At 46.6% G+C, this 26,294-nt stretch overlaps 1 protein-coding gene across 1 annotated transcript; it reads left to right on the forward strand.

The window, feature by feature from the left end:
- The first annotated feature begins 9,393 nt into the window (after positions 1 to 9,393).
- On the forward strand, positions 9,394 to 26,018 carry ZFP37 (ZFP37 zinc finger protein). The gene is made up of 4 exons (XM_055302629.1): positions 9,394 to 9,525; positions 18,019 to 18,145; positions 18,479 to 18,613; positions 23,135 to 26,018. The coding sequence occupies exons 1-4, from the start codon at positions 9,394 to 9,396 to the stop codon at positions 24,676 to 24,678; spliced, it is 1,938 nt and encodes a 645-aa protein (XP_055158604.1). The 3' UTR covers positions 24,679 to 26,018.
- The last annotated feature ends 276 nt before the right edge of the window (positions 26,019 to 26,294 follow it).

Consider the following 26,294-nt stretch of genomic DNA (forward strand, 5'->3'; position numbering starts at 1 on the left):
TTTTAAAGATTTTATTTATTTATTCATGAGAGACACAGAGAGAGAGAGCGAGGCAGAGACACAGGCAGAGGGAGAAGGGAGAAGCAGGCTCCATGCAGAAGCCCGATGTGGGACTCGATCCCGGGACTCCAGGATCATGCCTCGGACCGAAGGCAGGCGCTAAACCGCTGAGCCACCCAGGGATCCCCGGGAATGTTTTTATCACCAGCTTGAAATCATCCCCCCACCCCTATCCACCCAGAGGCAGACTCTCCAGAAACAATGTCTGCACACATGTAACAACCCTATTTCCCTCATGTTAGCTGGACTCTGAAGCAGCATCCCTGTTTATCATTAGCCAGGATTTAAAGCAATATTTCTTTCCTCTAATAGCTGACTGCTCTGTATTGTCTGGGTCAGTTTGGGAGTAATCAGGGTGTCCCAGGACTGGGGCCTTAGGGCCTGGAAGTTTCTCCTCCAGCTCCTCTTGAGGGCCCACCAGGCTGCTCACATGACTGGAGTTAAGTGGGAGGATTAGTAGCTTTCCTGACACCCCATTTCTAGGCTTTTCATTGCTCCTGCTCCAAGGTCCAATAACTTAAAGTTTTTATTTTGTTCTTAATACATTTCTATAGGAACAAATGGAAATACTGCATACTCTTCAGAAGCTTCTCTACGTGGGAGTATAAGACTCCACTCAAAGACTTAAGTAAACCACAGTCTGTGCTGCACTCTCACCACCTTTGACTTCACACAGCTGTGAAGGAGTATGCCTGCCCAGGATACAGAGGGTGGGCACAACCAGACATCCTCCTTCAGCCTTCAAGATGAGTAAGAGAAAATTTACACTTGATTCAGTTTTGTACAAACTGTAAAAAGCAGTGTGTGGCTTTGTATTTTACCTGTGACCAACTCCAGAGTTTATAAGTATTAAGACATTGTCGTAGTGAGTAAAAAAATTGTAGTATCAAAGAATGCGATGGAATTTGTCTCTACTTTTGATGAATTCTACTATTTCCTTCGCTATCAGCTGACCTCACTGTATGCACAATTAAGGTACCTGAGTTTGTCACTCTGTTCCCTAAATCAGCCCAGTTAATTTTGGCTCCTGACTATGGAGAATGTCTTACAACAGTCTCTAGGAAATGTCCTACAAACCGATCTCCTGTAGGGCCATACCAGGGAAGGAAGGAGAACTGCGTGATCCCCCATATCAACGCTCTCTCAGTCATTCAGTAACTCCATACTCAATAAGTATTTACTGCGCATCTATCATATACCAGGAACTATGACAAGCATCGTGGATGCAATGGTGAGAAAGAACTTAAACGCAGCTCCTCCCCTCAGAGAGCTAAGGATCCGGGGGAGGAGACCACTCTCATTCAAATAAGCACACACTGGAAACGTGAGACTGCAACTATGATAAGGGCTTCTAGGAAATATACAGATGCCAGGAGAGCTCTAATCTACTCTGAGCAATTTTGAAACCCCCCCACCCTCTCCCGCCCCAGGAAGGACATTTACCTTGATGGGTGAGCAAGAATGGGCTTGGACAGCATTTCACATCCAAGGAATTGCATGTGCATGGGCCAGGGCCACCATCCAACCCTCACCTTGGCCCAGAAGAACATGGAAGCTTCTTTTTAAAAAAAAAAATTATTTAATTATTTATTTATTCATGAGAGAGACAGAGAGAGAGAGAGAGAGAGAGAGAGAGAGAGTCAGAGACACAGGAGGAGGGAGAAGCAGGCGCCATGCAGGGAGGCCAATGTGGGACTCGATCCTGGGTCTCCAGGATCACAAACTGGGCTGCAGGCAATGCTAAACCACTGAGACACCCGGGCTGCCCGTAGTTACTTTTTTTCATGTAAAGCATGAAAAAATGTAAAGGGTGTAAAGGTTTGAATCACAAATTCTAAATGTGACCTGTTTGCAAAGGAGAGGTCAGCGCTAGGGCACTTGGGCTAAATGTGGCTGCTGCTGTTTTATAGAACTAATTTCATTAGAACATTAATATGCAGCATCACCCACTCCCTGACCTGTCGGTGGGTCTGGTGCAGCCTTCTAGCCACAAGGGCAGAACTCAGTAGTGGCCATAAAGAATGCACGTCCAACAAAAGTCAAGGTTGGTCCTTTACACCAACACTACTGATCAGGATAGGGGTGTATATGCTGATGCCCGTATGAACACGAAACTGTTAAAACAAATATGAGAAAGAGCAACTAGAAACAAACAACAAAAGATGGTGCCTTCTTTGAAGTCCCCGTGGAGCCCAGAACCGAATGGGTCTGCAAACTGCTGCAGGAAGAAGGCTTAGGAACTAACCACCCAAGGGTTGAGGGACCAAGAGCCCACAGAGGAGAACCTAGTGTAATCCCATCCCTCCCCCTGCATGGGTGTGGTCCCACAGTCTCTAGTAGGAGGGGCTTGGTGGGCCTGGGATCATATAAAAGCCCTGCTCTCTGCAGCTTGGTCAGTGGCGGATCCCGTCCTCAGGCGTTCAGACGTGTGGCTTGGGCAGGAGACTTGCTGAAATGGAAGCGGCTGCGAGTGGCAGGAGGCCTGGCCAGGAACTCCTGGGGAGGCGAGGTGGCTCCCACAGAAATTCCAAAGGGATTTGCCCCAAGGCAGATCTGTCCTTTGCAGAGAAAGGAGAGGATGCCCGTTCCTGTGAGAGGCAGAGGAAGGCCGGCACCACGGAGCCCAGAGAGGGCTCGCAGAGCACAGGAGGTAGGGGTCCAGCTTCTCTCTTGGGGAGCCGGGTGTGGCATGATGGTTGTGAGGGCTTGCCAGACACAAGAGAGTGGGCTGGGCTGGCCGAAGCAGCAGGCCCCGATAGCCTTAAAAAGAAAAGTCAGTCATTTCCCCAGCAAAGGTGAGCTTCTCGGGGAAGAGCAGGGCATTGCCATCCAGGAGCTGTAAGCTGTGGCACATGCCCAGGCCAGCGGGGCTTGCGGAGGAGAGGATCGGGATTTGATGGAGAGGAAGGAGAAAGTCAGCTGGGGCTGCTTTGAAGGAAAGTCCACGGAGGAAAGCAGGGTTCAGGGTGATGAGGGTTTCTCACCGGCTGAGTTGCTGGCCTAAGCCATTTCTCCTGGGGGGTGGGGATGGGGAGGGTGGGGGGGTGGGGGGTAGGGCAATGCACATCTTTCCTCTTGGGGATTGTGTTTGAGGGGTCTTCTTAATTGACCTCCAGTGCTGTGGTGTGAGAACAACCCCTCTGGCCTCCCGACCCAGTTTTATTTCATTATAATCTTTTAAATTTAAATTAAAATTTTTTTTGAGAGAGAGAGTGAGTGCACGCACCTGTGGGGGCACACACACACACACACACACACACGCAGAGGCAGGCAGGGGAAGCAAGGAGGGAGGGCGGGGGAGGGAGAGAGAGACTCTTAAGCAGGCTCCGCTCAGCGGAGGGGCCCTTCTGGACCCCGTTTAAAATGAGTTTTCCGGGATCCCTGGGTGGCTCAGCGGTGTGGGGCCTGCCTTCAGCCCAGAGCGGCATCCTGGAGTCCGGGGATCGAGTCCCACAACCAAATCCCGGGAGGGGCTCCCTGCGTGGAGCCTGCTTCTCCCTCTGCCTGTGTCTCTGCTTCTCTCTCTCTCTTTCTCTCTCTCATGGGTAAATAATTTTTTTTTAAATTTTTATTTATTTATGATAGTCACAGAGAGAGAGAAAGGGAGACAGAGACACAGGCAGAGGGAGAAGCAGGCTCCATGCACCGGGAGCCCGACGTGGGATTCGATCCCGGGTCTCCAGGATCGCGCCCTGGGCCAAAGGCAGGCGCCAAACCGCTGCGCCACCCAGGGATCCCTCATGGGTAAACAGAATGAGTTTTCCCCTAGTGATGTTCACAGCCGGGAAGATTTGAGTGTGCCCTGCTGAGGGTGCCGAAGGGAACCCACGGGAAAGGGCGGCGCCCTGTGGTCACGGGCCCCAGGGCCGCGCCGTGCGTGGGTCAGGCCTCGAGGCTCGCTGGGCCGCTGGAGCGAGTGTCCCGGGCAGCGCAGACACCCCGATGGGGCGGGAAGGCTGGGCCCGGGGGGGGGGGGGGACCAGGCTGAGACCTGGAACCTGGCGCAGGCAGCGGGAGCCCGGGCTCCGCAGACGGTCACAGCCGCTCGCTGCCCTCCGTGCCCCCCACAGCGGTCACCGGGCTGAGCCAGGGCGCCAGGGGCCCTGCGCACAAGCGGCGGAGAAGCCCCGACGGCCGCCCCGACGGTCACTGTAGAGAGGACGGACCGCAAGCGGCGGAGCCGGCGGGGGGAGGACGGTCTCCAGCCCGCGGACGCAGCGAGGGACGGCCCGGCAGGAGAGGTGGGCGTCGGGGCGGGCTCTGCAGCCCGGGTGCTCCCGCGGGGGGCGGCGCGGGGAGGGGGACGAGCGGCCAACCGGGCACCCCGTGTGGGGGGGAACCAGCCCTGCGGGCGGGGAGGGCGTGCGAGGCGGGCGGGGCGGCGGTGGGGCGCGCTGGGCGGTGCTGCTGGGTGGTGCTGGGCTGCGGGGCCCCGGCGCGGAGGACCCCCCCCCCCCGGCCTCGGGCGCTCACCGACACCCCGTCCTCTCTCCCTGCGCAGGCGCTGCCCAGCGTCCGCGGCGCCTCGCGGGCAGGACCCCCCGGCCCGGGTCGCCAGCCTGGCCCGCCGGCCGCGGACGCCGCCGAGACCTCCGCGAGCCCCGCCCCGCGTCTCCGAAGCGCCGCGGCGCGCTGGGCCCCGAGGCGCGCGAGCCCCTGGCGGCCGTGGGCCCCCGGCTGTGGCGGCGGCTGGGCGCGCTGGAGGTGGCCCTGGCCGAGCTGCGCGCCCCGGGGGGCGCCTTCCTGGCCGCGCCGTCCGGCCGCCCGCAGCCCGCCGCCTCGCAGCGCGCCTGGCTCTCCTGGCAGCTGGCGCACGCGGGCGTCCCCCTGCACTGGGCGGCCGCCCGGCTCCACCGCCTGCTGGCCGCGCCGCCCGGGGCCCTAGGGGCGCCTCCCCCGCCCCCCCGCCCAGGGCACCGGCCGGTCCCGGGAGCCCGCCCGCGACAGCAGCCTGCCTGCCGACCAAAGCCTTCCTGGCCCCCGGCGGCGACGGCTCCGTGCCTCCGCGTCCCCCGGAGTGGCCCAGCTGTATTTGAGCAACGCAATGCACCCGGGGTGGGGGGAGCCCGGGCGTGCCCAGGGGCCCCTGGAAGCTGACCTCCGTCGGGTCTTCCGTCGCGACAGCCGAGCAACTGGCGCCGTGAGCGGTTTCGCGGGGTGTGTGATGCCCCAGTGAGAAGCCCGCGCCTCCTTCCCCGTGGGTCCCTGGGTTTCCAGATGTTGCAATAAATGTACAACTACTTCAAACCTCTGCTCTGCGACCGTGTATTCTGTGAGTCTCTTGACTGAATCGTTTGGTCACCTTTGCTTCTCCTGTCTCAGGGCTTCCTCGTACGAACAGTAGCGAGATTTTATTTGTCATCCGAGGATGCACAGAGGTGTCCGTGCACACAGCACTACAAGGCTCACAGGTGCCCCACGACCCCAAACCCACGCAAGCCGCACTGCCGTCAAGACACGGGATACTCCTGCCTTGCCTCTCTGCAATCCCGACACCACCCAACATCACCTCTTCCCTTAAGGGATTCCTTTGGACACACAGAGCTTTCCAGGTCACATCCCTGATTTACCTGCATAGTCATCGAGTTTCCCACGTGCGTGGCACACCACTCACTCCTGGACTCTTCCTTCGTCTCTTATCTAATAAAAGAGAGAGATGATGCGCCTGGGCGATATGGGATGGGCTGCGGTGGCAAGAGCCCTGGCGATGAGAACTTTGAGAGTTAAGGTCCTTGTTGCAGAAAATGTGGAGGTATTTTCTGCAGGGGAACCCTGTCTGTTGAAGAGAAAGGAGAAGGGTGAGGACCCTAGGATGGATGGAGGAACAGAGGTCCATGAAGACCCTGGGTGGAGGTGGGGGGGGGAGCTCAGAGGAGATCAGGAAGCTTCCATGTTCTTCTGGGTGAAGGTGAGGGTTGGAAGGTGGCCCTGGCCCTTGCACATGCAATTCCTTGGATCTGAAATGCTGTCCAAGCCCATTCTTGCTCACCCCTCACCCCTCAAGGTAAATGTCCTTCCTGGGGGGAATTGCTCAGAGTAGATTAGAGCTCTCCTGGCATCTGCGTATCTCCTAGAAGCCCTTATCATAGTTGCAGTTTCACGTTTCCAGTGTGTGCTTATTTGAATGAGAGTGGTCTCCTCCCCCGGATCCTTAGCTCCCTGAGGGGAGGAGCTGCGTTTAAGTTCTTTCTCACCATTGCATCCACGATGCTTGTCATAGTTCCTGGTATATGATGGATGCGCAGTAAATACTTATTGAGTATGGAGTTACTGAATGACTGAGAGAGCGTTGATAGGGGGATCACGCAGTTCTCCTTCCTTCCCTGGTATGGCCCTACAGGAGATCGGTTTGTAGGACATTTCCTGGAGACTGTTGTAAGACATTCTCCATAGTCAGGAGCCAAAATTAGCTGGGCTGATTTAGGGAACAGAGTGACAAACTCAGGTACCTTAATTGTGCATACAAGTGAGGTCAGCTGATAGCGAAGGAAATAATAGAATTCATCAAAAGTAGAGACGATTTCCAGCCGTTTCTTTGGTACCACAATTTTTAAAAACTCATTTGAAAATGTCTTACTTAATGTTTACCAAAACTCATAGGTCAATATACAACCCACCAGTGATCCTTACAGTCTTTACAGAATTAATTCAACTATAGGATTTTCTCTTTTTCTGTTTATCTTGAAGTAGGAAACTGACTGACTCTGCAATGTGGGGAAATGATGGAGCTTTGTTTGTAAATTGAAAAGTTTCTAGTAATCATCCCATTCTTACCAATTTTTTTTAAATTAAGTTTGTTTCTTTAAGCAATGTTTATACACAATGTGGGACCTGAACTCTCAACCCTGTCATCAAGAGCTACATTCTCTATGGACTGAGCCAGCTAGGAATCCTTCACCCAGGAACTCCCTCGTTTTCTCTTTGCATTTCTCTCTTCCTTGCTTTTCCCTTTCCTCCTCAGAGCGGGAATATCCTCAGGCAGCTTCTGCTCTGCTTTTCCACCTAGTTCTCTCTCTCAACACTGTGCTTCTCAAAGGGTATCGGAGGATGACTGGTCAATACTAGAATTAAGGTGGCTTGGAGAACTGTTACTGCTTAGAACAGTATTTTTGTTTACAGATATGGTGGAATTTGTGAAAGAGGACTATTTTCTTTTAATGTTTTATTTATGAATTTATTCATGATGAGAAAGAGAGCAAGGCAGCAACATAGGCAGAGGGAGAAGCAGACTTCCTGGGGGGACCCAATTTGGGACTTGATCTCAGGACCCTGGGATCACCTCCTGAGCCAAAGGCAGAGGCTCAACCACTGAGCCACCCAGGTGCCCCGAGGAGAACTATTTAAATAAAAACCTGGAGATACTGTCCTGCCCCTCTTCTTTCTGAGCTAGCTGTCAGCAGGTAGAGAGCAATTAAAAAAAAAAATCTAAATATTGGACCTCTAGGATTGTAATATCAGGGTCAATTAATTAAGGATTCTATTTGAGGAGCATGTAAAGCGACCTTTCACATCCAGAAGTTGAGGATGGGAGAATGCTCAGTCTGGAACACAGGGAAGGGGGTTGTGTCCCCAGAAGTCAAAAGAGAAATCTCAATTAGCCTTCAATTTTCACTGAGTCTTTAGTTTTCTGTTGCTCCATAAGAAATTATCACTAACTTTACTGAATTGAAACAACACAAATGTATTATCTCAGGATTTCAGTAGGTCAGAAATCTGACTGTGGCATGACTCAAGGTCACACAAAGGTGAAATCAAGGTGTTAGCTGGATTGTGTACTATCTAGAGGTTCCACTAGGGAAGGATATGCTTCCAAGCTCCCTCAGATTGTTAGCAGAAATCATTCCTTGCTGCTGAGGGCAGAGGTCCTTGTTGTCTTGCTAGTTGTAGAGCAAAAAAGTACTCTCAGCTCCCAGAGGCTGATTTCAAGTCCTTGCCATGTGGCTCCTCCACCGGCCTGTTTATATTTGTAATTTTGACTTCAGGAAGGGGCCAGTCCCTTGTAAGGGCTCACCTGATTGGGTCAGGTCCACCCACGATAATCTCCACGTTTATGAACTCAAAATCAACCTGTTTGGGATCTTATCCTGGGAGCGATATCATTGGTTCCTGGAAGAGAGAGGATCTTATCAGAGTGTTAACATCCGGGGCAGAGATAACGGGGGCCGTATTAGAATCCTGCTTATCACAGAGTTTAAAACATACTCTGCAAGGCTGTAAAATCGTTGCCACAGGATTAGGGAAAACACGTTGGGATAGTTTGAGAATAAATGAGAAGCATCGCACGGCGATTTGTGGAACAACAACAAAAATTGTTAGGAAAACAAACAAACAAAAATCAATAATAGGATGGGGGAGGGTGGATCAGCGGTTGAGCGTTTGCGTTCTGCTCAGGGCGTGATCCCGGGATCTGGGTTCGAGTTCCGCCTCGGGCTCCCTGCACGGAGCCTGCTTCTCCCTCTGCCTATGTCTCTGCCTCTCTCTGTCTCTCATGAATAAATAAACAAATCTTTAAAAAAAAATTATCGGATGGGGAGACTAGGCCGAAAACTGTCCGGAATTCAAGTGGCCTAGGGAGTCTTGAGCTCCGCGAAGACGACACACTGAGATTAGGTTAAGAGGCCGAGGCAAGCAGATGCAGCCACAGCTGGCTGAGGGATAACTAGTCCTTTATTCATCTAAGTGGAAGGTGAGAAACGGGGTGTGTTTGTCTCTGCAAAAAGGAACAAGATGTTTGGGGTAACTTCACAAGCCTCTTGCCCCCCGGGTAAAGCCCAGCAGCGCGAGCATCAGCCGGGGGTAGGTGGGTCTGCAGTCGGCCTAGCGTGCTATGCATAGTGAAAGCGCAACATGGAATTAAGTGAACGGCGTCCGTACACCACGTAGCTCGGTGAGCAGTCCTTGCCGCTCCAATTGCTTATTTGGCCGCACTCGATCTCCATTCACTGGACTTGCGTTCTCGCCGAGGAGTCGTGTGTTCCTGAACCTGCCGCGGCCTTTTTTTCTCCTTGTTCTTACCCGGTCTATGCAAAGACGCATTTGAGCGATCAGTGCTCTTTCCCCAGGACACCGTGCTGAGCGCAGCCTCGGGCTTCTCCTCCCGCCTCGCTCCATCCCTCCCGCTCCCCGGGCGGGCGGGCAGGGGCCGCAGTGACCCACGGGAACGGCCTCCCGCCTCCCGCCTCCCGCGTCCGCGCGGCCGAGCCTCAGGACCCTCGGCGAGCCAGGGCGCCGCTGTACGGCGGAGCCTCGGCAAGATGGCCGCGCCCACCCGGCTGCCCAGGGGCGCCGCCATGGCAGCCGCGGGCCCAGCTGAGGCCGCGCTCCAGCGCCGCCATGTCGGCCTCGGCCTGCGAGCGGGAGCTCACAAAGCCGGAGGGCGTGGGCCGGAGGGGGAGCGCGGGGACGGCCGAGGGGGCTGGGCGTCCCGCCGAGATGGCTGCGTCCCAGCCGGGGGGCAGCGCCGCGGTGAGCGCGGGGCGGGCGGAGGTGGCCTAACGGGGGTCGGTGATGGGAGGGTGACGGTGGCGTCCGTGACCCGCGATCTGGGAGTGGGCGGCGACGCGGGAGGACCTCCTGGCGGGGGGCTGCGGGGTCCCCGGGTGCTGCAGCTTATGGAAATCCGTGCTGGGGGTAGGTGTGCGGTGACAGTGATGTGGGGAGGCCAGAGGATCAGAAATATGGGCTCTGTGGCGAGTCACAGACTGGGGAGGTATGTGGCAATTTGTGATATAAGTGGGAGCCCAGTGATTACTGTGCCTGGGGTAGGTAGAGACTGGAGTGAGTGAGTGTGTGTATGTGGTAGTGACTGGAGTGAGTGTGTGGGGTAGAGACTGGAGTGTGTGTCTGTATGTGGTAGAGATGAGTGAGTGTGTGTGTGTGTGTGTGGTAGAGACTGGAGTGAGTGAGTGTGTGTGTGTGTGGTAGAGACTGGAGTGAGTGTGTGTGTGTGTTTGGTAGAGACTGGAGTGAGTGTGTGTGGTAGAGACTGGAGTGAGTGAGTGTGTGTGGTAGAGACTGGAGTGAGTGTGTGTGGTAGAGACTGGAGTGAGTGAGTGTGTGTGGTAGAGACTGGAGTGAGTGTGTGGGGTAGAGACTGGAGTGTGTGTGTATGTGGTAGAGACTGGAGTGAGTGAGTGTGTGTGTATGTGGTAGAGACTGGAGTGAGTGTGTGTGGTAGAGACTGGAGTGAGTGAGTGTGTGTGGTAGAGACTGGAGTGAGTGTGTGTGTGTATGTGGTAGAGACTGGAGTGAGTGTGTGTGGTAGAGACTGGAGTGAGTGAGTGTGTGTGGTAGAGACTGGAGTGAGTGTGTGTGTGTATGTGGTAGAGACTGGAGTGAGTGTGTGTATGTGGTAGAGATGAGTGAGTGTGTGTGTGTGTGTGTGTGGTAGAGACTGGAGTGAGTGAGTGTGTGTGTGTGGTAGAGACTGGAGTGAGTGTGTGTGTGTGTTTGGTAGAGACTGGAGTGAGTGTGTGTGGTAGAGACTGGAGTGTGTGTGTATGTGGTAGAGACTGGAGTGAGTGTGTGGGGTAGAGACTGGAGTGTGTGTGTATGTGGTAGAGACTGGAGTGAGTGAGTGTGTGTGTTTGGTAGAGACTGGAGTGAGTGTGTGTGGTAGAGACTGGAGTGTGTGTGTATGTGGTAGAGACTGGAGTGAGTGTGTGTGGTAGAGACTGGAGTGAGTGTGTGTGTGTGTGTGGTAGAGACTGGAGTGAGTGTGTGTGTGTGTGTGGTAGAGACTGGAGTGAGTGTGTGTGGTAGAGACTGGAGTGAGTGAGTGTGTGTGGTAGAGACTGGAGTGAGTGTGTGTGTGTATGTGGTAGAGACTGGAGTGAGTGTGTGTGGTAGAGACTGGAGTGAGTGTGTGTGGTAGAGACTGGAGTGAGTGTGTGTGGTAGAGACTGGAGTGAGTGAGTGTGTGTGTGTGGTAGAGACTGGAGTGTGTGTGTGTATGTGGTAGAGACTGGAGTGAGTGTGTGTGGTAGAGACTGGAGTGAGTGAGTGTGTGTGGTAGAGACTGGAGTGAGTGTGTGTGTGTATGTGGTAGAGACTGGAGTGAGTGTGTGTGGTAGAGACTGGAGTGAGTGTGTGGGGTAGAGACTGGAGTGTGTGTGTGTATGTGGTAGAGATGAGTGAGTGTGTGTGTGTGTGTGTGTGGTAGAGACTGGAGTGAGTGAGTGTGTGTGTTTGGTAGAGACTGGAGTGAGTGTGTGTGTGTGGTAGAGACTGGAGTGTGTGTGTATGTGGTAGAGACTGGAGTGAGTGTGTGGGGTAGAGACTGGAGTGAGTGTGTGGGGTAGAGACTGGAGTGTGTGTGTGTATGTGGTAGAGATGAGTGAGTGTGTGTGTGTGTGTGGTAGAGACTGGAGTGAGTGAGTGTGTGTGTGTGGTAGAGACTGGAGTGAGTGTGTGTGGTAGAGACTGGAGTGTGTGTGTGTGGTAGAGACTGGAGTGAGTGAGTGTGTGTGGTAGAGACTGGAGTGAGTGTGTGTGGTAGAGACTGGAGTGAGTGAGTGTGTGTGGTAGAGACTGGAGTGAGTGTGTGTGGTAGAGACTGGAGTGTGTGTGTGTGGTAGAGACTGGAGTGAGTGAGTGTGTGTGGTAGAGACTGGAGTGTGTGTGTGTGGTAGAGACTGGAGTGAGTGAGTGTGTGTGGTAGAGACTGGAGTGTGTGTGTGTGGTAGAGACTGGAGTGAGTGAGTGTGTGTGGTAGAGACTGGAGTGAGTGTGTGGGGTAGAGACTGGAGTGTGTGTGTATGTGGTAGAGATGAGTGAGTGTGTGTGTGTGTGTGGTAGAGACTGGAGTGAGTGAGTGTGGTAGAGACTGGAGTGAGTGTGTGTGGTAGAGACTGGAGTGAGTGTGTGGGGTAGAGACTGGAGTGTGTGTGTGTGGTAGAGACTGGAGTGAGTGTGTGGGGTAGAGACTGGAGTGTGTGTGTGTGGTAGAGACTGGAGTGAGTGAGTGTGTGTGGTAGAGACTGGAGTGAGTGTGTGGGGTAGAGACTGGAGTGTGTGTGTGTATGTGGTAGAGATGAGTGAGTGTGTGTGTGTGTGGTAGAGACTGGAGTGAGTGAGTGAGTGTGTGTGGTAGAGACTGGAGTGAGTGTGTGTGTGTGTGGTAGAGACTGGAGTGAGTGAGTGTGAGTGTGTGTGTGTGTGTGTGGTAGAGACTGGAGTGAGTGAGTGTGTGTGTGTGTGTGGTAGAGACTGGAGTGAGTGAGTGTGTGTGTGTGTGGGGGGTAGAGACTGGAGTGTGTGTGTATGTGGTAGAGACTGGAGTGTGTGAGTGTGTGTGGTAGAGACTGGAGTGTGTGAGTGTGTGTGGTAGAGACTGGAGTGAGTGTGTGTGTGTGGTAGAGACTGGAGTGTGTGAGTGTGTGTGCGTGTGCGTGCGTGTGCGTGTGTGTGTCCGTCGGACTTGACCGCAATAGTTAGAAGAGACGGTGATGGGGAAGTGCAGGGAAATGAAAACTCAGGTGCAGGGAACATCTGGAGCCGAGCCCGTAAGACTCACCGATGAGTTGATGTGAAACACGAGGGACGAGGAGGATCAAGGTGGACATGTAGACTTGTAGCTTGGGAGCGGGGTAAAGGGCGCTTCCCTTTTCTGAGAAAGGGTCGCGTTGGAGACAACCAGATTTGGTGGACACGAACGGGAGCCCGAGTGGGTGACAGTGGTTCTGTTTTGGCCACGTCAGGACGCCCAGTAGATGTCCAGGTGAGGAATGGGTAGTTAAATGTAGGAATCTATTTTTCAAATATTTCATTTATTTATTTGAGGAGGGGAGAACCAGTAAGGGAGAGAAAGCACAGGCAGGGCGGGGTGGGGGAGGCAGAGGCAGAGGGGGAAACAGACTGCCTGCTGAGCAGGGAGCCCCATGTGGGGCATGATCCCGGGACCCAGGGATCCTGACCTGAGGCTAACACTTAACCAGCTCAACCACCCGCCCCTAAATGTATGAATCTAGAACTCAGGAGAGGTTTGGGCTGGAGAATCCAAATGTGAAAGGCATCAGCATAAAGATGGTATTTAAAGCCACAGGATTGGATAAGATCACTTAGGGAGAGAAGGCAGAGAAGAAAAGAAGACCAAGGACAGAGCTCTGGGTCACTCTGACATGTAGAGGTTTGGTAGAGAAGAGGAAAAAAAAAAGGGGGGGGGGAGAAAAAGAATGAAGAGTAGTAGCCACTGAGATATGACGAAAATTGTAAATGTGGGGTCAAAGAAGCATAAAGAAGAAAAAATTTCAAGACCATGCAACTTGTGTTGTCACAGTTGTGTCCTGTGCTCTTATTAATCCCAGACACATGACTGCAGAGAATTTGACTTTGGCAAGATTGTAGCTCAATGGTTATTTTGATTGATTGGAGCTTTTTTAGTGGAGTGATAGGGATAAAATCCTGCTGGAATGAGTAGAAGGAATGAAGGTAATGAAGTAGAGACAACAAGTATAGACAACACCAGGAATTTTGCTGGTAAAAGAGCAAATAAATTGACATTGGATGGGACATGGAATTAAGAAATGGTTTTCATGGGGATCCCTGGGTGGCTCAGCAGTTTAGCGCCTGCCTTTGGCCCAGGGCGTGATCCTGGAGTCCCAGGATCGAGTCCCGTGTTGGGCTTCCTGTGTCTTCTCCCTCTGCCTGTGTCTCTGCCTCTCTCTCTCTCTCTCTCTCTCTCTCTGTGTGTGTGTGTGTCTATCATGAATAAATAAAATCTTTTAAAAAATTAAAAAAAAGAAATGGTCTTCATTAGATGAATGATATTAAGGCAACTTTGTATGTCAATAGGAATGATTGAGTAGAAAGGGAAAAAATAGGCGGTACAAAAGAGAAAGAGGTTAATTGCAGGGGGTAAATTCCTTGGGAAGGCAGTTGAGGATGGAGAAACTGGCCTTAGGTGAGAGAAGGGACGCTTTTCCCATTTTTTTTTAAGATTTGTTTGTTTGTTTGTTTGTTTATTTATTTATGATAGACATAGAGAGAGAGAGAGAGGCAGAGAAACGGGAGGAGGGAGAAGCAGGCCTCATGCCAGGAGCCTGACATGGGACTCGATCCCGGGACTCCAGGATCGCGCCCTGGGCCAAAGGCAGGCGCTAAACCGCTGAGCCACCCAGGGATCCCCCACTTTTCCCATTCTAACACAAAGGAGACAGATGATAGGGATTCGGAAACATTGGTAGCATTGGTGGTAACAAGGCAAGGGAGTTCTTAACTACTTGCACTTATTTTTTCTTTGAAAGCTTAAGGTGAATTCATCAGCTTCGAGTTGGAAAGGAGGAGATGCTGGAGATTTCAGAGAGAAGGAAGGCAATGTTCAGAATAACCATCTTGGGAAGAGGGATAAGAAATTCTCAGTAGATGCCCATTTGATATGTGTTATAAACCTGAAGTGAGTCAAGGCAACACAGATGTTTGATTTTTCTCTCTTGGGATGTTCAGCTGTAAGGTTCAGGCAGAGATTAAGAAGGAGAGTTGGGTTTGATTAAGTTTCAGGCTGTGCTAAGTAAGTATGGTGGAGAAGAAGAGGGGTAAGGAAGTTAAAGCCGTTTTCCATGTAGTGTGCATGGTGTTAGAAGGAAGAATCTAATTTTTTTTTAAAATTTATTTACGATAGTCATACAGAGAGAGAGAGAGAGAGGCAGAGACACAGGCAGAGGGAGAAGCAGGCTCCATGCACCGGGAGCTGACGTGGGATTCGATCCCGGGTCTCCAGGATCGCGCCCTGGGCCAAAGGCAGGCGCCAAACCGCTGCGCCACCCAGGGATCCCAAAGGAAGAATCTAAACAAGATAGGAGAAAAGTAAGACTGTGCGGTGATGGAAGACTGTGGAGAAGTAGTTAGGCTCAATGGATATGGGGGCTGAATGCATTTGAAGTACTTAGAGTACTTAGAGTAAGTAAGCTGGCAGCGTAGGAAACGATGGTCCGAGGATTGGACGTTTTAAGTAGAGAGGTGCTGTAGTGGTGGGTGGCAAGGTCTAAGGCATGGATGGGTGATGAGTAGGTGGCTGAGTTTGAGTGCTTTTGAAAAGATTGTTAGAATCAGGAAAGAGGAAGGCCAGGGTGTGGACTGGCTCTTCTACATCGATGCAGAGGTGGTGCAGGGGCTGTAGTGAAGATGAATATGGTGTCCACGTTTTCAATGAATGAGGCAGAATTACTGTGCACAAAAGTTGACTTAAGTGGCCCCAAACAGCTGTCCTTAGAAAAGCTTGCTTGCAAGGTTGACCTTTGGCTGATGTCTGAGAACTTAGACTTGAGGAGGCTTCCCACAATTCGCAGAAATGATGAAAGTGGCTCACTGTGCCTAAACTATGTAAACAGTGTGGTTTATGCTAAACTCCTGAATCCTTCCGGGAATCGAGGATTTTTGTGTGTGCCCAGCAGGGAGTGCCTTTGAGTGCCATTGAGTCTCTAACACACTTCCTTGGGAAACAACATTTTACACATGTTCTCACAGCTTATTTTTGGAGGAATCAAGTATATCTTGTGTGACTTCACTGGAAGAGGATTCTTGGATACTTGTGCCTGGTTTAGACATTACCCCGTACACTTTTCCCTTAGCTGATTTTGCTGTATGTTCCTTAGCTGGACTTAAATCATAGCTACAGGTACAACTATGTGTTGAGTCCTTTGAGTTCTTCTAGTGAATCATTGAACCAGAGGGATAATGGTCTTAAGTCTGGTGATACTCTAAACATGATAGGGATTTTGAAGGATGTATGAAAAATGGTTAAAAGTTATCATTTACCTCATCTTCAGGGCGTGAGGTGACCATCTGAGTCATGGTTGGGCTGAAACAAACACCCTCTGCCAGAGAGCATTGTAAGGGAGCAGGATTCTCAGGAGACAGGTAGATTTCAGGTAAAGCAAGCAGGTGAAGGGACTGGCTAAAGAGGTTGAAGGGATAGTGCAGTTTGCTGGCAGTGGTTAGGATTTCTGTGGAGGCCACCATTGGTGGAGTTCTGTTGGTGGCAGTGATTGGGGATTGATAGGTTAGGGATTTGGGGTCAGAGATAGAGATCAGTGTGTTCCATGGGTATCAGTAGTTGAGGGAAACCTGTGGGAATATGTGATAGAATGTCTGGGGGTGATTTGGTAGATCTGGTGCTGTTAGTGATTGGAAACTTTGTTGGGATCAGTCATTTTGGAATTACAGCACTGATTAGGAGGCCAGTGGCAATCAATGATGGGGCTTATTAAAAATCAGTGACTGTTGAAATAAGTCAATCAGAAAAGGACAACCATTATATGGTCTCATTCATTTGGAGAATATAAAAATTAGTGAAAGGGAATAAAGGGAAAGGAGAGAAAATGAGTGAAAATACCAGTGAGGGTGACAAAACATGAGAGACACCTAACTCTGGGAAATGAACAAGGGGTAGTGGAAGGGGAAGTGGGTGGGGGGTTGGGGTGACTGGGTGATGGGTACTGAGGGGGGCACTTGGCAGGATGAGCACTGGGTGTTATGCTATATGTTGGCAAATTGAACTCCAATAACAAATTTAAAAAAATTAAAATCAATGACTGGAGGTCTATGAGGTAACAGATTGGTGACATATGCAATTAATTGGTGGTCTTTGGAGGTAAGGGGTCATTTTTCAATGTGAAACAAATATGTTTGAACAAACATTCTCCAGTAGCTGTGTCATCCAACTCTCACCTGCCTAATAAGAGGAGAATCTTTAACATGCTTTAATTTCTCCCCTGTCCCACACCGGTACCAGTTATATTCCTGCTTATTTTTCTTACATCACACCTCTTGATTTTAAGGATACTTTTATAACAATGGTAGGAGAACATTATCAAGTTACTTGGATATAACTAGACATTAGACTGGTTTTATTATTCATAATTCTTTCTTGTATATTACATCTTTCCCAATCTTGAAATCTTTATTCTAATACACATTTCCTTCTTTTAAAAATCACTCATTTTCTTCTCCTCCTCCTTCTCTGTCCCTTTCCTTCTCTGTATTTCTAAAGTACGTAGGTAATATACTTTCTGCATCCTTACATGTCTAAAATACATTATTTTTGTTTCCAAATATGAGTGATCTTTTGGCTGGTTATAAAAATCAAGGGTCTCAGTTCTTCTACCTCAGAACTCTATCCCATCATCTTTTGTTATAGAAGAAAAGATAAAGACTAATGATTCTGTTTGGTTTTGGTAATTTTCTTTCTCTCTGATGATGGTATAATTTTTTTATCCTCTTGAATAAACAAATTTGCAAGTGGAACTGTCTTAGTCATTTTGGGCTGCTACAACAAAGTACCATAGACTGAGTAGCTTATAAACAACAGAAATTGATTTCTGATAGTTCTGGAGGCTAGAAGTCCCAAGATCAGGGTGCCACCATGGTTGGGATCTGCTGAGACCTTCTACCAGGTTGCAGACTTCTTGTTGTGTCCTCACGTGGCTCTCTTTGCTTAATCCCACTCATGGAGACTACCCACATGCACTCATCAAATTCTAATTACTTCCCACAGGCCCTGCCTCCTAATGCCATCACATTGGAGGGTAGGTTTTCAACATATGAATTTTAGTGATACACATTCAGTCCAAAACAGGGACATTTTTTTTTCTGTTTTTTTTTTTTTTAAGATTTTATTTACTTGTTCATGAGAGACACAGACAGAGAGAGAGGCAGAGACACAGGCAGAGGGAGAAGAGGCTCCATGCAGGGAGCCTGACGTGGGACTCGATCCCGAGTCTCCAGGATCAGGCCCTGGGCTGAAGGCGGCGCTAAACCGCTGAGCCACCTGGGCTACCCAGGGACATTTCTTAATATGATTTTTGTCTTTCAAAAAATGCAGAATTGGGTAAATAATTAGTATCTTATATAACATCATGATCAACACTGAATGGTTGAGGTAAGAGTAAATCACAATTATCTTGTCCAAATTACCCATTAATATGGATAATGGTAGACTGAATAGGAATATTGCGATTTCAGGGATCAGTAACATTCAAAGATGTGACTATGGCCTTTACCCAGAAGGAATGGGAACAACTAGATCCTGCTCAGAGGAGCCTGTATAAGGATGTGATGCTGGAGAACTACAGCAATCTTGCCTCAATGGGTAAGGACAATTCTATAATAATGCAAAATGTGTTCACTGTGATACCTTCTCTCTGAAGTTTTTTATAAGTTTGGCGTTGGTTATTATGAATCAAGGAGTTTTAGCCCCTTTGGGTATGTTATTTGTGCCCGTCTCCAAAATGAAGGATCTACTTAGATGGGATACGTGGGCAGCAACATTGTGAAATTTCAGAAGCCACGTATTCTTTTTTTTTTTTTTTTTAAAGAATCGATATATTCTTTATTTTCTCAAGGCTCTGAAGTCCAAGTATTAGGGCTTGATTTCTGGGATGTTTGTTTTCCTGACACTCAGTTTCCCATTTCTCATGATCAGGGTATCAAGCTCCCAAACCAGATATGATCTCCAAGTTGGAAAAAGGAGAAGAGCCATGGTTGGGGAAGGGCAAAAGACTTCAACAAGGTGGTCCTGGTGAAATAGCAAGATCCAAGCAAATAGGAACCAATGGAAGTAAGTTTCTAGTTTTTCTGTGGTAACTTTGGATTCAATGAATAATTTAATTTTAATATCTTAAAGATCCCAGACCCCTTTTTCCTAACCAAGAGTAGCAGTTGAAAAACATCAGAATCTCCTGGGGGAAGAGGAGTTCAAACTACGAAGATTCTCTACCCTTAGAGATTTGAATCTCTCTTCTGTCTAGGAACCTCGTCATGTGTGAGGTTTTCATATTAGGTGCATTATAGTTCTAAGTCAACATTACTTCATGGGAGTTTGCTTATACACTTGTATCAGTTAGCTTCCACCAAGTTATGCTCTATTAAGGAACGACCCCTAAATCTTAGTGGCTTCCAGCAAGAAAGATTTGTTTCTTGCTCATGCTGTAGCCCTATTCCATATTATCCTTTGGACCTACATTGAAAAACCAAATCCTATTTGGCAAATTCTGGTCTCATGGCAGAAGGAAAGAAGAATGAGTAGAACCACTTGATTCTTAAAAACCACTGATTGGAAGTGGTAGATATCTCTTTCTGCTCACATTTTATTGGTTAATTGGTTAGAGCAGATCACTTAGCTACTCCTAAGTTCAAAGGGTAGGAATGTATAATCCTTCCACAGTGAGGATTAAAGTGGCCATGCAGTGGGTCTGGGAGGTACAATCTTTCCATAAGGAATGGTAATACTGTCTGCTACACCACTCATATTATGGTAGGAAAAAAGGTGAAAACCGGAGCTCTGAACCTTTGGTTCGGCCCTTCAGATGCCTAACTGACCCTTTCTTACAATTGTCTCATCCATGCTCTCCATCACTCAGCTTCCAGAAGGAGCAGTGACCCCTCTTGTCTATCCTCAGAATCCCATTACTGCTTACCTTATTTAAACCAGTGCTGTTTTTTATCTTCTTTTTTTTTTCCCCTAATATTTACTCGTTTTTTCTCCCTTCATCTATCAAACTCTGGGACTCCATGGTATCAAATTTCTCTCCTTATATGTTCAAACCTTCTTAGATCCATCTTCTTTCCAAATTTCTTGGCATAATGCTCCCCTGCCTTCAGTTACTTTCCAGTTTCCACCTTTCATTGTGAAATGTTCTAAACCTGTTGCTTATAGTGCATCATTATTTCCATTAACACCCTAACCTATGCAGTCAAATCCCACAGAATTCATACCTATATGTAAATTTCTGGCTTTAAAATAACCACAGCTCACCTTCCAGTGCATATTTTAATAGTTTTGGTCAGCATGAAATTCTTGCCTACCTGGCTTGAATTATATCACTTGAATGTGGTCTTCTCTTCTAAGTGCTTCTTTATATTTATTTCACCAGATTCTCTTCTCACTTTGCTGAAGTGTCCCTAAGGTTTTGTCTTCTACTATCTGTTCTTATTTTTTTCCTACTGTATTTCCCTCAAGAGAATCAAGCTATTTATTCTATACTGGTAACTTTTATTAAGGTAAATTTATCTTGTTCAGATAAATCTCCAATTTCTTCACATTCCTATCGTATTTTACCTGCTTATAGGAAAGCTCAGTCTCAGAGTGTCAGAAATGGAAATCTTTGTCTTTCTTTCTAAATTAGAGCTTCCTTTCACCTTCCCTATTTTTATCAGGGTCTACTTTGATTTTAGGCCTGTCTACCGTGGAGTTCCTGTGAATCTCTGTTCTCTGCCTTCTCTCTCTTTTTTTTTAATTTTTTTAAATTTATTTATGATAGTCACAGAGAGAGAGAGAGAGAGAGAGGCAGAGACATAGGCAGAGGGAGAAGCAGGCTCCATGCACCGGGAGCCCGATGTGGGATTCGATCCCGGGTCTCCAGGATCGCGCCCTGGGCCAAAGGCAGGCACCAGACCGCTGCACCACCCAGGGATCCCTCTGCCTTCTCTTTTACTGTCCTCTCTTTAGTTCCTGGTTTGTTTTCTTCAGTTCTCACAGACATCAACCAAATCAGGTTTATATTATCTCATACCTAAATTGCTCTAATTCTTAGGCTGATTTGTTGAATCTATTTTTTGTTTTTTACAACTCATCTTAGATGTTGCCACCAAACATTATAATATTCAATTATTATTTATATCACTATTGTCTCCCAAATAAAAGAATGTTTATCATATATTTTTAATATATTTAATACTACTATATCTATACTTACAGAAATTGATCTTTTACTCCACAGGAACAATTTAATCTCTTAAGAGTCCTCAATGAAAGGCATAGTATTTCCTGGCTTATACTGAAATGCCATAACTCTTTTGTATTTGATCCCAGTTTTCACTTTATCCATGTAATGTTCCTTTATGACCAAGGCAACTGTTCAATTTCTATCTCTTTCTTTCTTAAGAGACTCACATCTGCTTCTCTCTTTGAGTATGTTTAATTCCTACCCTAAAGCTTTTTCTTTTTCTTTTTTTTTTTAAGATTTTATTTATTTCTTTCTGAGAATACACAGAGAGGAGAAAGAGAAGCAGAGACACAGGCAGAGGGAGAAGTAGGCACCATGCAAGGAGCCTGACATGGGACTCGATCCCGGGTCTCTAGGATCAGGCCCTGGGCTGAAGGCAGCACTAAACTGCTGAGCCACCCGGGCTGCCCCTTTTTCTGCTTTTCCATGCACATAACTGGAAAAAAGTCACCTCAAAACGGAAGTCTCAACTCTTAAGTTTTTGGATTTTTACATATTTGGTATTTACACTTGAATTTCAATTCTAGATTCTTAGGAGAGAGAATATTATTGGTCTATCTGGGACCCTATGTTTACCACTGTCCAGTCAGTTGTTTTCAACCAGGGGTTTGATCATACGGTTCACACGTGGTTGCCTACATTTGTCGGCATGGGTTGTGGTCTCAGAGAAAGAAGACACACACTGGGAAGATATCTTAAAATATGTAATTGTGTAATGTGTGGAGGGAAGGATATGAGCAATCACTTAAGTCTGGGAATAAGCTTAAAATTTTTAATTGGTAATTAGTAGAGTAATCTGGCAGAAACAAAAGTATGCTCCATAGCAAACAATTGGAAAATAAGCCAGCTGCGTGTGTATGTTGTAAATCCAAATGGTGTAAAGTCTGTTTACTTATCTCATTACTATCATGGTACTACTTTTATCATGGTTAAAGCATTGGGGGAACTCAGAGAAACTGTAGGGTTCTTATTTTGTTTTTGAGGGTTTTTGTTTAGTACAGCAGTGTCATTATTATATTGGTCATTGGTGGTAGCAGTGTAATACCCTTTCCTGCTTATTCCCTTAGTTATTGATAAGCTGCTCAGTATTTCTTGGTGGACTTACCTTATTTTCTCTATTTTGGCTCTTTGGAGTGCAATAACAAATAACAACAATAACTTGAAGTAGCCTAAGTAAATAGAGAAATTTATTTTATTTTATTTTATCATTTAAAATTTTTTTTTAAGATTTTACTTATTTATTCATGAGAGACACAGACAGAGAGACAGAGACACAGGCAGAGGGAGAAGCAGGCTCCGTGCAGGGAGCCTGATGTGGGACTCGATCCCAGTTCTCCAGGACCATCACCTGAGCCGAAGGCAGGCGCCTAACTGCTGAGCCACCTAGGCGTCCCAAGGAATTTATTTTAATGACATAAGTTTATCTCTTGTAACCTAAAGGCAGATACTTCAGCCAGACCCTACCAGGGACTAGATCTAGGAACCTGGAAGCCATCAGGGATTGGAGTTATGTAAATGGTCTTTTTGAGGACATGCCATCTTATATCTCTGCTTCCCTGTAGTTATATGCTTCATTCTTTGTACTGATGAACCTCTGTTTACACAGCGAAGATATGACTTTACTATTTCTTTTTAAAAAAAGATTATTTATTCATGAGAGACACACACAGAGGCAGAGACATAGAGGGAGAAGCAGGCTTCTCACAGGAAGCCTGATGTGGGACTCGATCCCCAGACTGGGATCATGCCCCAAGCTGAAAGCAGACACTCAACTTCTGAGCCACCCAGGCATCCCTGACTTTACTATTTCTTGTCTGATATCATTGTAAAATCCAGTGGGGACTAACTAGAATCTAAATTTTTAGGAGGAAGGTTCTTACTGGACACCTTGGCTTGAGCCAGATGTATCTCCAACTGTAACCATGGATTGCTGAATGGATATAGTGAAGGCTATGGAGCCAAGTGCTGTGGATGGATTGACTATTATCAGAGCTGGGAAGCTTGGGATGAGGAGAAACTTAAAAAAATATCAACTACAGTCACAAGCTCTTTTAATTTCATCTATTACCTAGTCACTCCTTATGTTTATTTCATCTATCCAGGTTGCAAGGTCATATTTATAAACAGGCAAAGTTTTGTCTAATTACTATTATCAGTTAACTTTTCTTATTTTTACTATATCACTTTCCCCTCAAGCCCAAGAGGGGACATTTGCACTTAATATTTCCCTCACTTTGGGATACTAGGCTTAAATACAGATTCAGTCCCACAATAGGGCATTTCTTTTATAAGTTGTATTCCAAAATATGAGAGGACAAAGATTCACAAGAATGCCATATTGAATTACATTTTAGATGGTGTCCAGCAAGATAATGACCAGCTAGCAAACCACCAGGAATCTCAAAACAAACTCCTTATGGAAGTTGCATTCAAGAAGAAAAGTCTGACTAAGAAGAAAGGCCACGAATGTAGTTCACTGGGGGAAAAAAATGTGAGTACAAAACATGTTCCTTCAAAAAAAAAGCTTAAAGATTCACATGGAAAGAGTCTAAAACAAAATTCAGACTTAACTGGTCATATAAGAAACTATGCAAAAAAGAAACCTAGCGTAGCTAAAGAGCACAAGAAATCATTCAGCCATAGCTTACCTGATACAAAGAAAGACAAAAATCAAACTGGAAAGAAACAAAAATTATCCAACCGTAGCTTATCTAATAAGCGTGACAAAACTCAAACTGGCAAGAAACATGAGAAATTAGCTCATCGTAGCTCGTCCCATACTAAACGGGACAAAATTCAAACTGGAGAGAAACACGAGAAATCATCCAGCCATAGCTCATCTCCTACTAAGTGTGATAAAACTCAGACTAAAGCAAAACCCTATGAATGTAATCAATGTGGGAAGGTTCTTAGCCATAAACAAGGACTCATTGACCATCAGAGAATTCATACTGGGGAGAAACCATATGAATGTAATGAATGTGGAATAGCCTTTAGTCAAAAGTCACATCTCGTTGTACATCAGAGAACTCACACTGGAGAAAAACCATATGAATGTATTCAGTGTGGCAAAGCCCACAGTCATAAACACGCCCTCACTGACCATCTGAGAGTTCACACTGGGGAAAAGCCCTACAAATGTACTGAATGTGGGAAAACTTTTAGACACAGCTCAAACCTTATTCAACATGTGAGATCTCATACAGGTGAGAAGCCCTATGAATGTAAGGAATGTGGAAAATCCTTTAGGTATAACTCATCTCTTACTGAACATGTGAGAACTCATACGGGTGAAATACCATATGAATGTAATGAGTGTGGAAAGGCTTTTAAGTATAGCTCATCTCTTACTAAACATATGAGAATTCATACAGGGGAGAAACCTTTTGAATGTAATGAGTGTGGGAAAGCTTTCAGCAAGAAGTCACACCTCATTATACATCAAAGAACTCATACTAAGGAGAAGCCCTATAAATGTAATGATTGTGGAAAAGCATTTGGACATAGCTCATCTCTTACTTACCATATGAGAACTCATACAGGTGAAAGTCCTTTTGAGTGTAATCAATGTGGGAAAGCCTTCAAACAAATTGAAGGCCTTACTCAACATCAGAGGGTTCATACTGGGGAGAAACCCTATGAATGTAATGAATGTGGGAAAGCTTTTAGCCAAAAGTCACACCTCATTGTACATCAGAGAACTCATACTGGGGAGAAGCCTTTTGAATGTAATGAATGTGGAAAGGCTTACAATGTGAAGTCACAACTTGTTATACATCAGAGATCCCACACTGGAGAGAAACCCTATGAATGTAATGAATGTGGAAAATCTTTCAAACAAAATGCATCCCTTACCAAACATGTGAAAACTCATTCAGAAGAAAAATCGCATGAGTGAAATTAATGTGGTAAATCTTTTAACTCAAGTAAAGGTTTTATTTAAACTTAGAAATATCCTGAATCTTTTTTTTAAAGATTTATTTATTTATTCATGAGAGACACACACAGAGAGAGAGAGAGAGAGAGAGAGAGAGAGAGGCAGAGACACAGGCAGAGGGAGAAGTAGGCTCCATGCAGGGAGCCTGATGTGGGATTTGATTCCAGGCCTCCAGGATCATGCCCTTGGTTGAAGGCATTGCTAAACTGCTAAGCCACCTGGGCTGCCTGAAGCATCCTGAATGTTAAGGATGGTAGAAAATCTTTAATAAGAAGTCACACCTAGTTACACATGAGAGAATTTAAAAATGAATCTTATGTAGAAGCAATGGATGGAGAGTTTAAACTTGATACCAACCTTTTATAGAAAATACTGTTTTAAAAATACTCAATTATTAATTATTTACATATTCAGACCAAAACATTTAAGAATCATCAATAAGCTGCATAAGCAGACATATGCTGACAATTCCTGAGTTGCTTGAATGTGTACTTAAATACCATACATGAGAATTGAATTTCCAAATCTGTTAATTTCCGTGTATAAGTGTGTCTGGCCACTGGTATGAGTCTCATCTTTGATATTATCACCTAGCTCTTTCTTAATGTCTTTGTAGGCATCTACATCAGCTACAAACTTTCTAAAAGTTATTTATGTAAAACATATTAACACAAAATTAAGAGAAAATGTAAGAAAGCTGAGGATACACAGGTGCTAGTAGAGACATCATTCCCTAAGTGAACAAAATTGTTAAGTGAAACAAGCAGGTTGTTGAACTCTGTGTATAGGTATAGTATGTTCCTACTTATGTACAAAAGGTTGTGTGTTTACCTGTGTGTGTGTGTGTGTGTGTGTGTGTATGAATGTGGAAAGGCTTTATATATATATATGAATGTGGAAAGGTTTTATATATATTTGTATGTGAATAGACTTGGTTCGAAAAAATACAGAAGAAACTTTATAGTGGTTGTCATGAGCACAGGAGTACCAGAATGGGGGCTGGGATGGGAGGGAGACCTCCTTTTTATTGTATACTGTTTGAATTTTTAAATAACGTACATGTATTATTTTCACAATTAAAATCTTTTTTAATATGCACACATCAGCACTGATTAAAATTTTCACTGAGCTCACTCCATGGTGTTGTGTGATGAAGTAAAAGTATGCCTATTATGAAGGGTAATGAGTCTGAAGATATGGTATTAAATGATACTGAATTCACAAAGACTTTTCCTATAAAACACATATCTTTTTATTAAAATAATGAATTGCAACTATAATTTAGCACCCTGTTTCTTCTATATGCCATATTTTTAAAAGACTGAAGATAAATTGTGATTGCAGGTGAATGAAAGTGATTTTCTGAACAGTCACTTCATTTTATCACAAATTCAGAACACTTATATACAAACATCTCAATCTGGGATTTCAAATCTATTGCAACGAATGCCACTACTTACTGTTCTTGCTCAATAGCAGACATTGTTATGGATTATTGTTCTCTTTCTGAGTGAACCTAGACTTGGCCTCAGAGTTACTCTTAAGCATGCATTCCAGAAGGTATTGTGAATCAATTT

Source organism: Nyctereutes procyonoides, unplaced genomic scaffold, assembly GCF_905146905.1.
Source record: "Nyctereutes procyonoides isolate TBG_1078 unplaced genomic scaffold, NYPRO_anot_genome, whole genome shotgun sequence".
Lineage (NCBI taxonomy): Eukaryota > Metazoa > Chordata > Mammalia > Carnivora > Canidae > Nyctereutes > Nyctereutes procyonoides.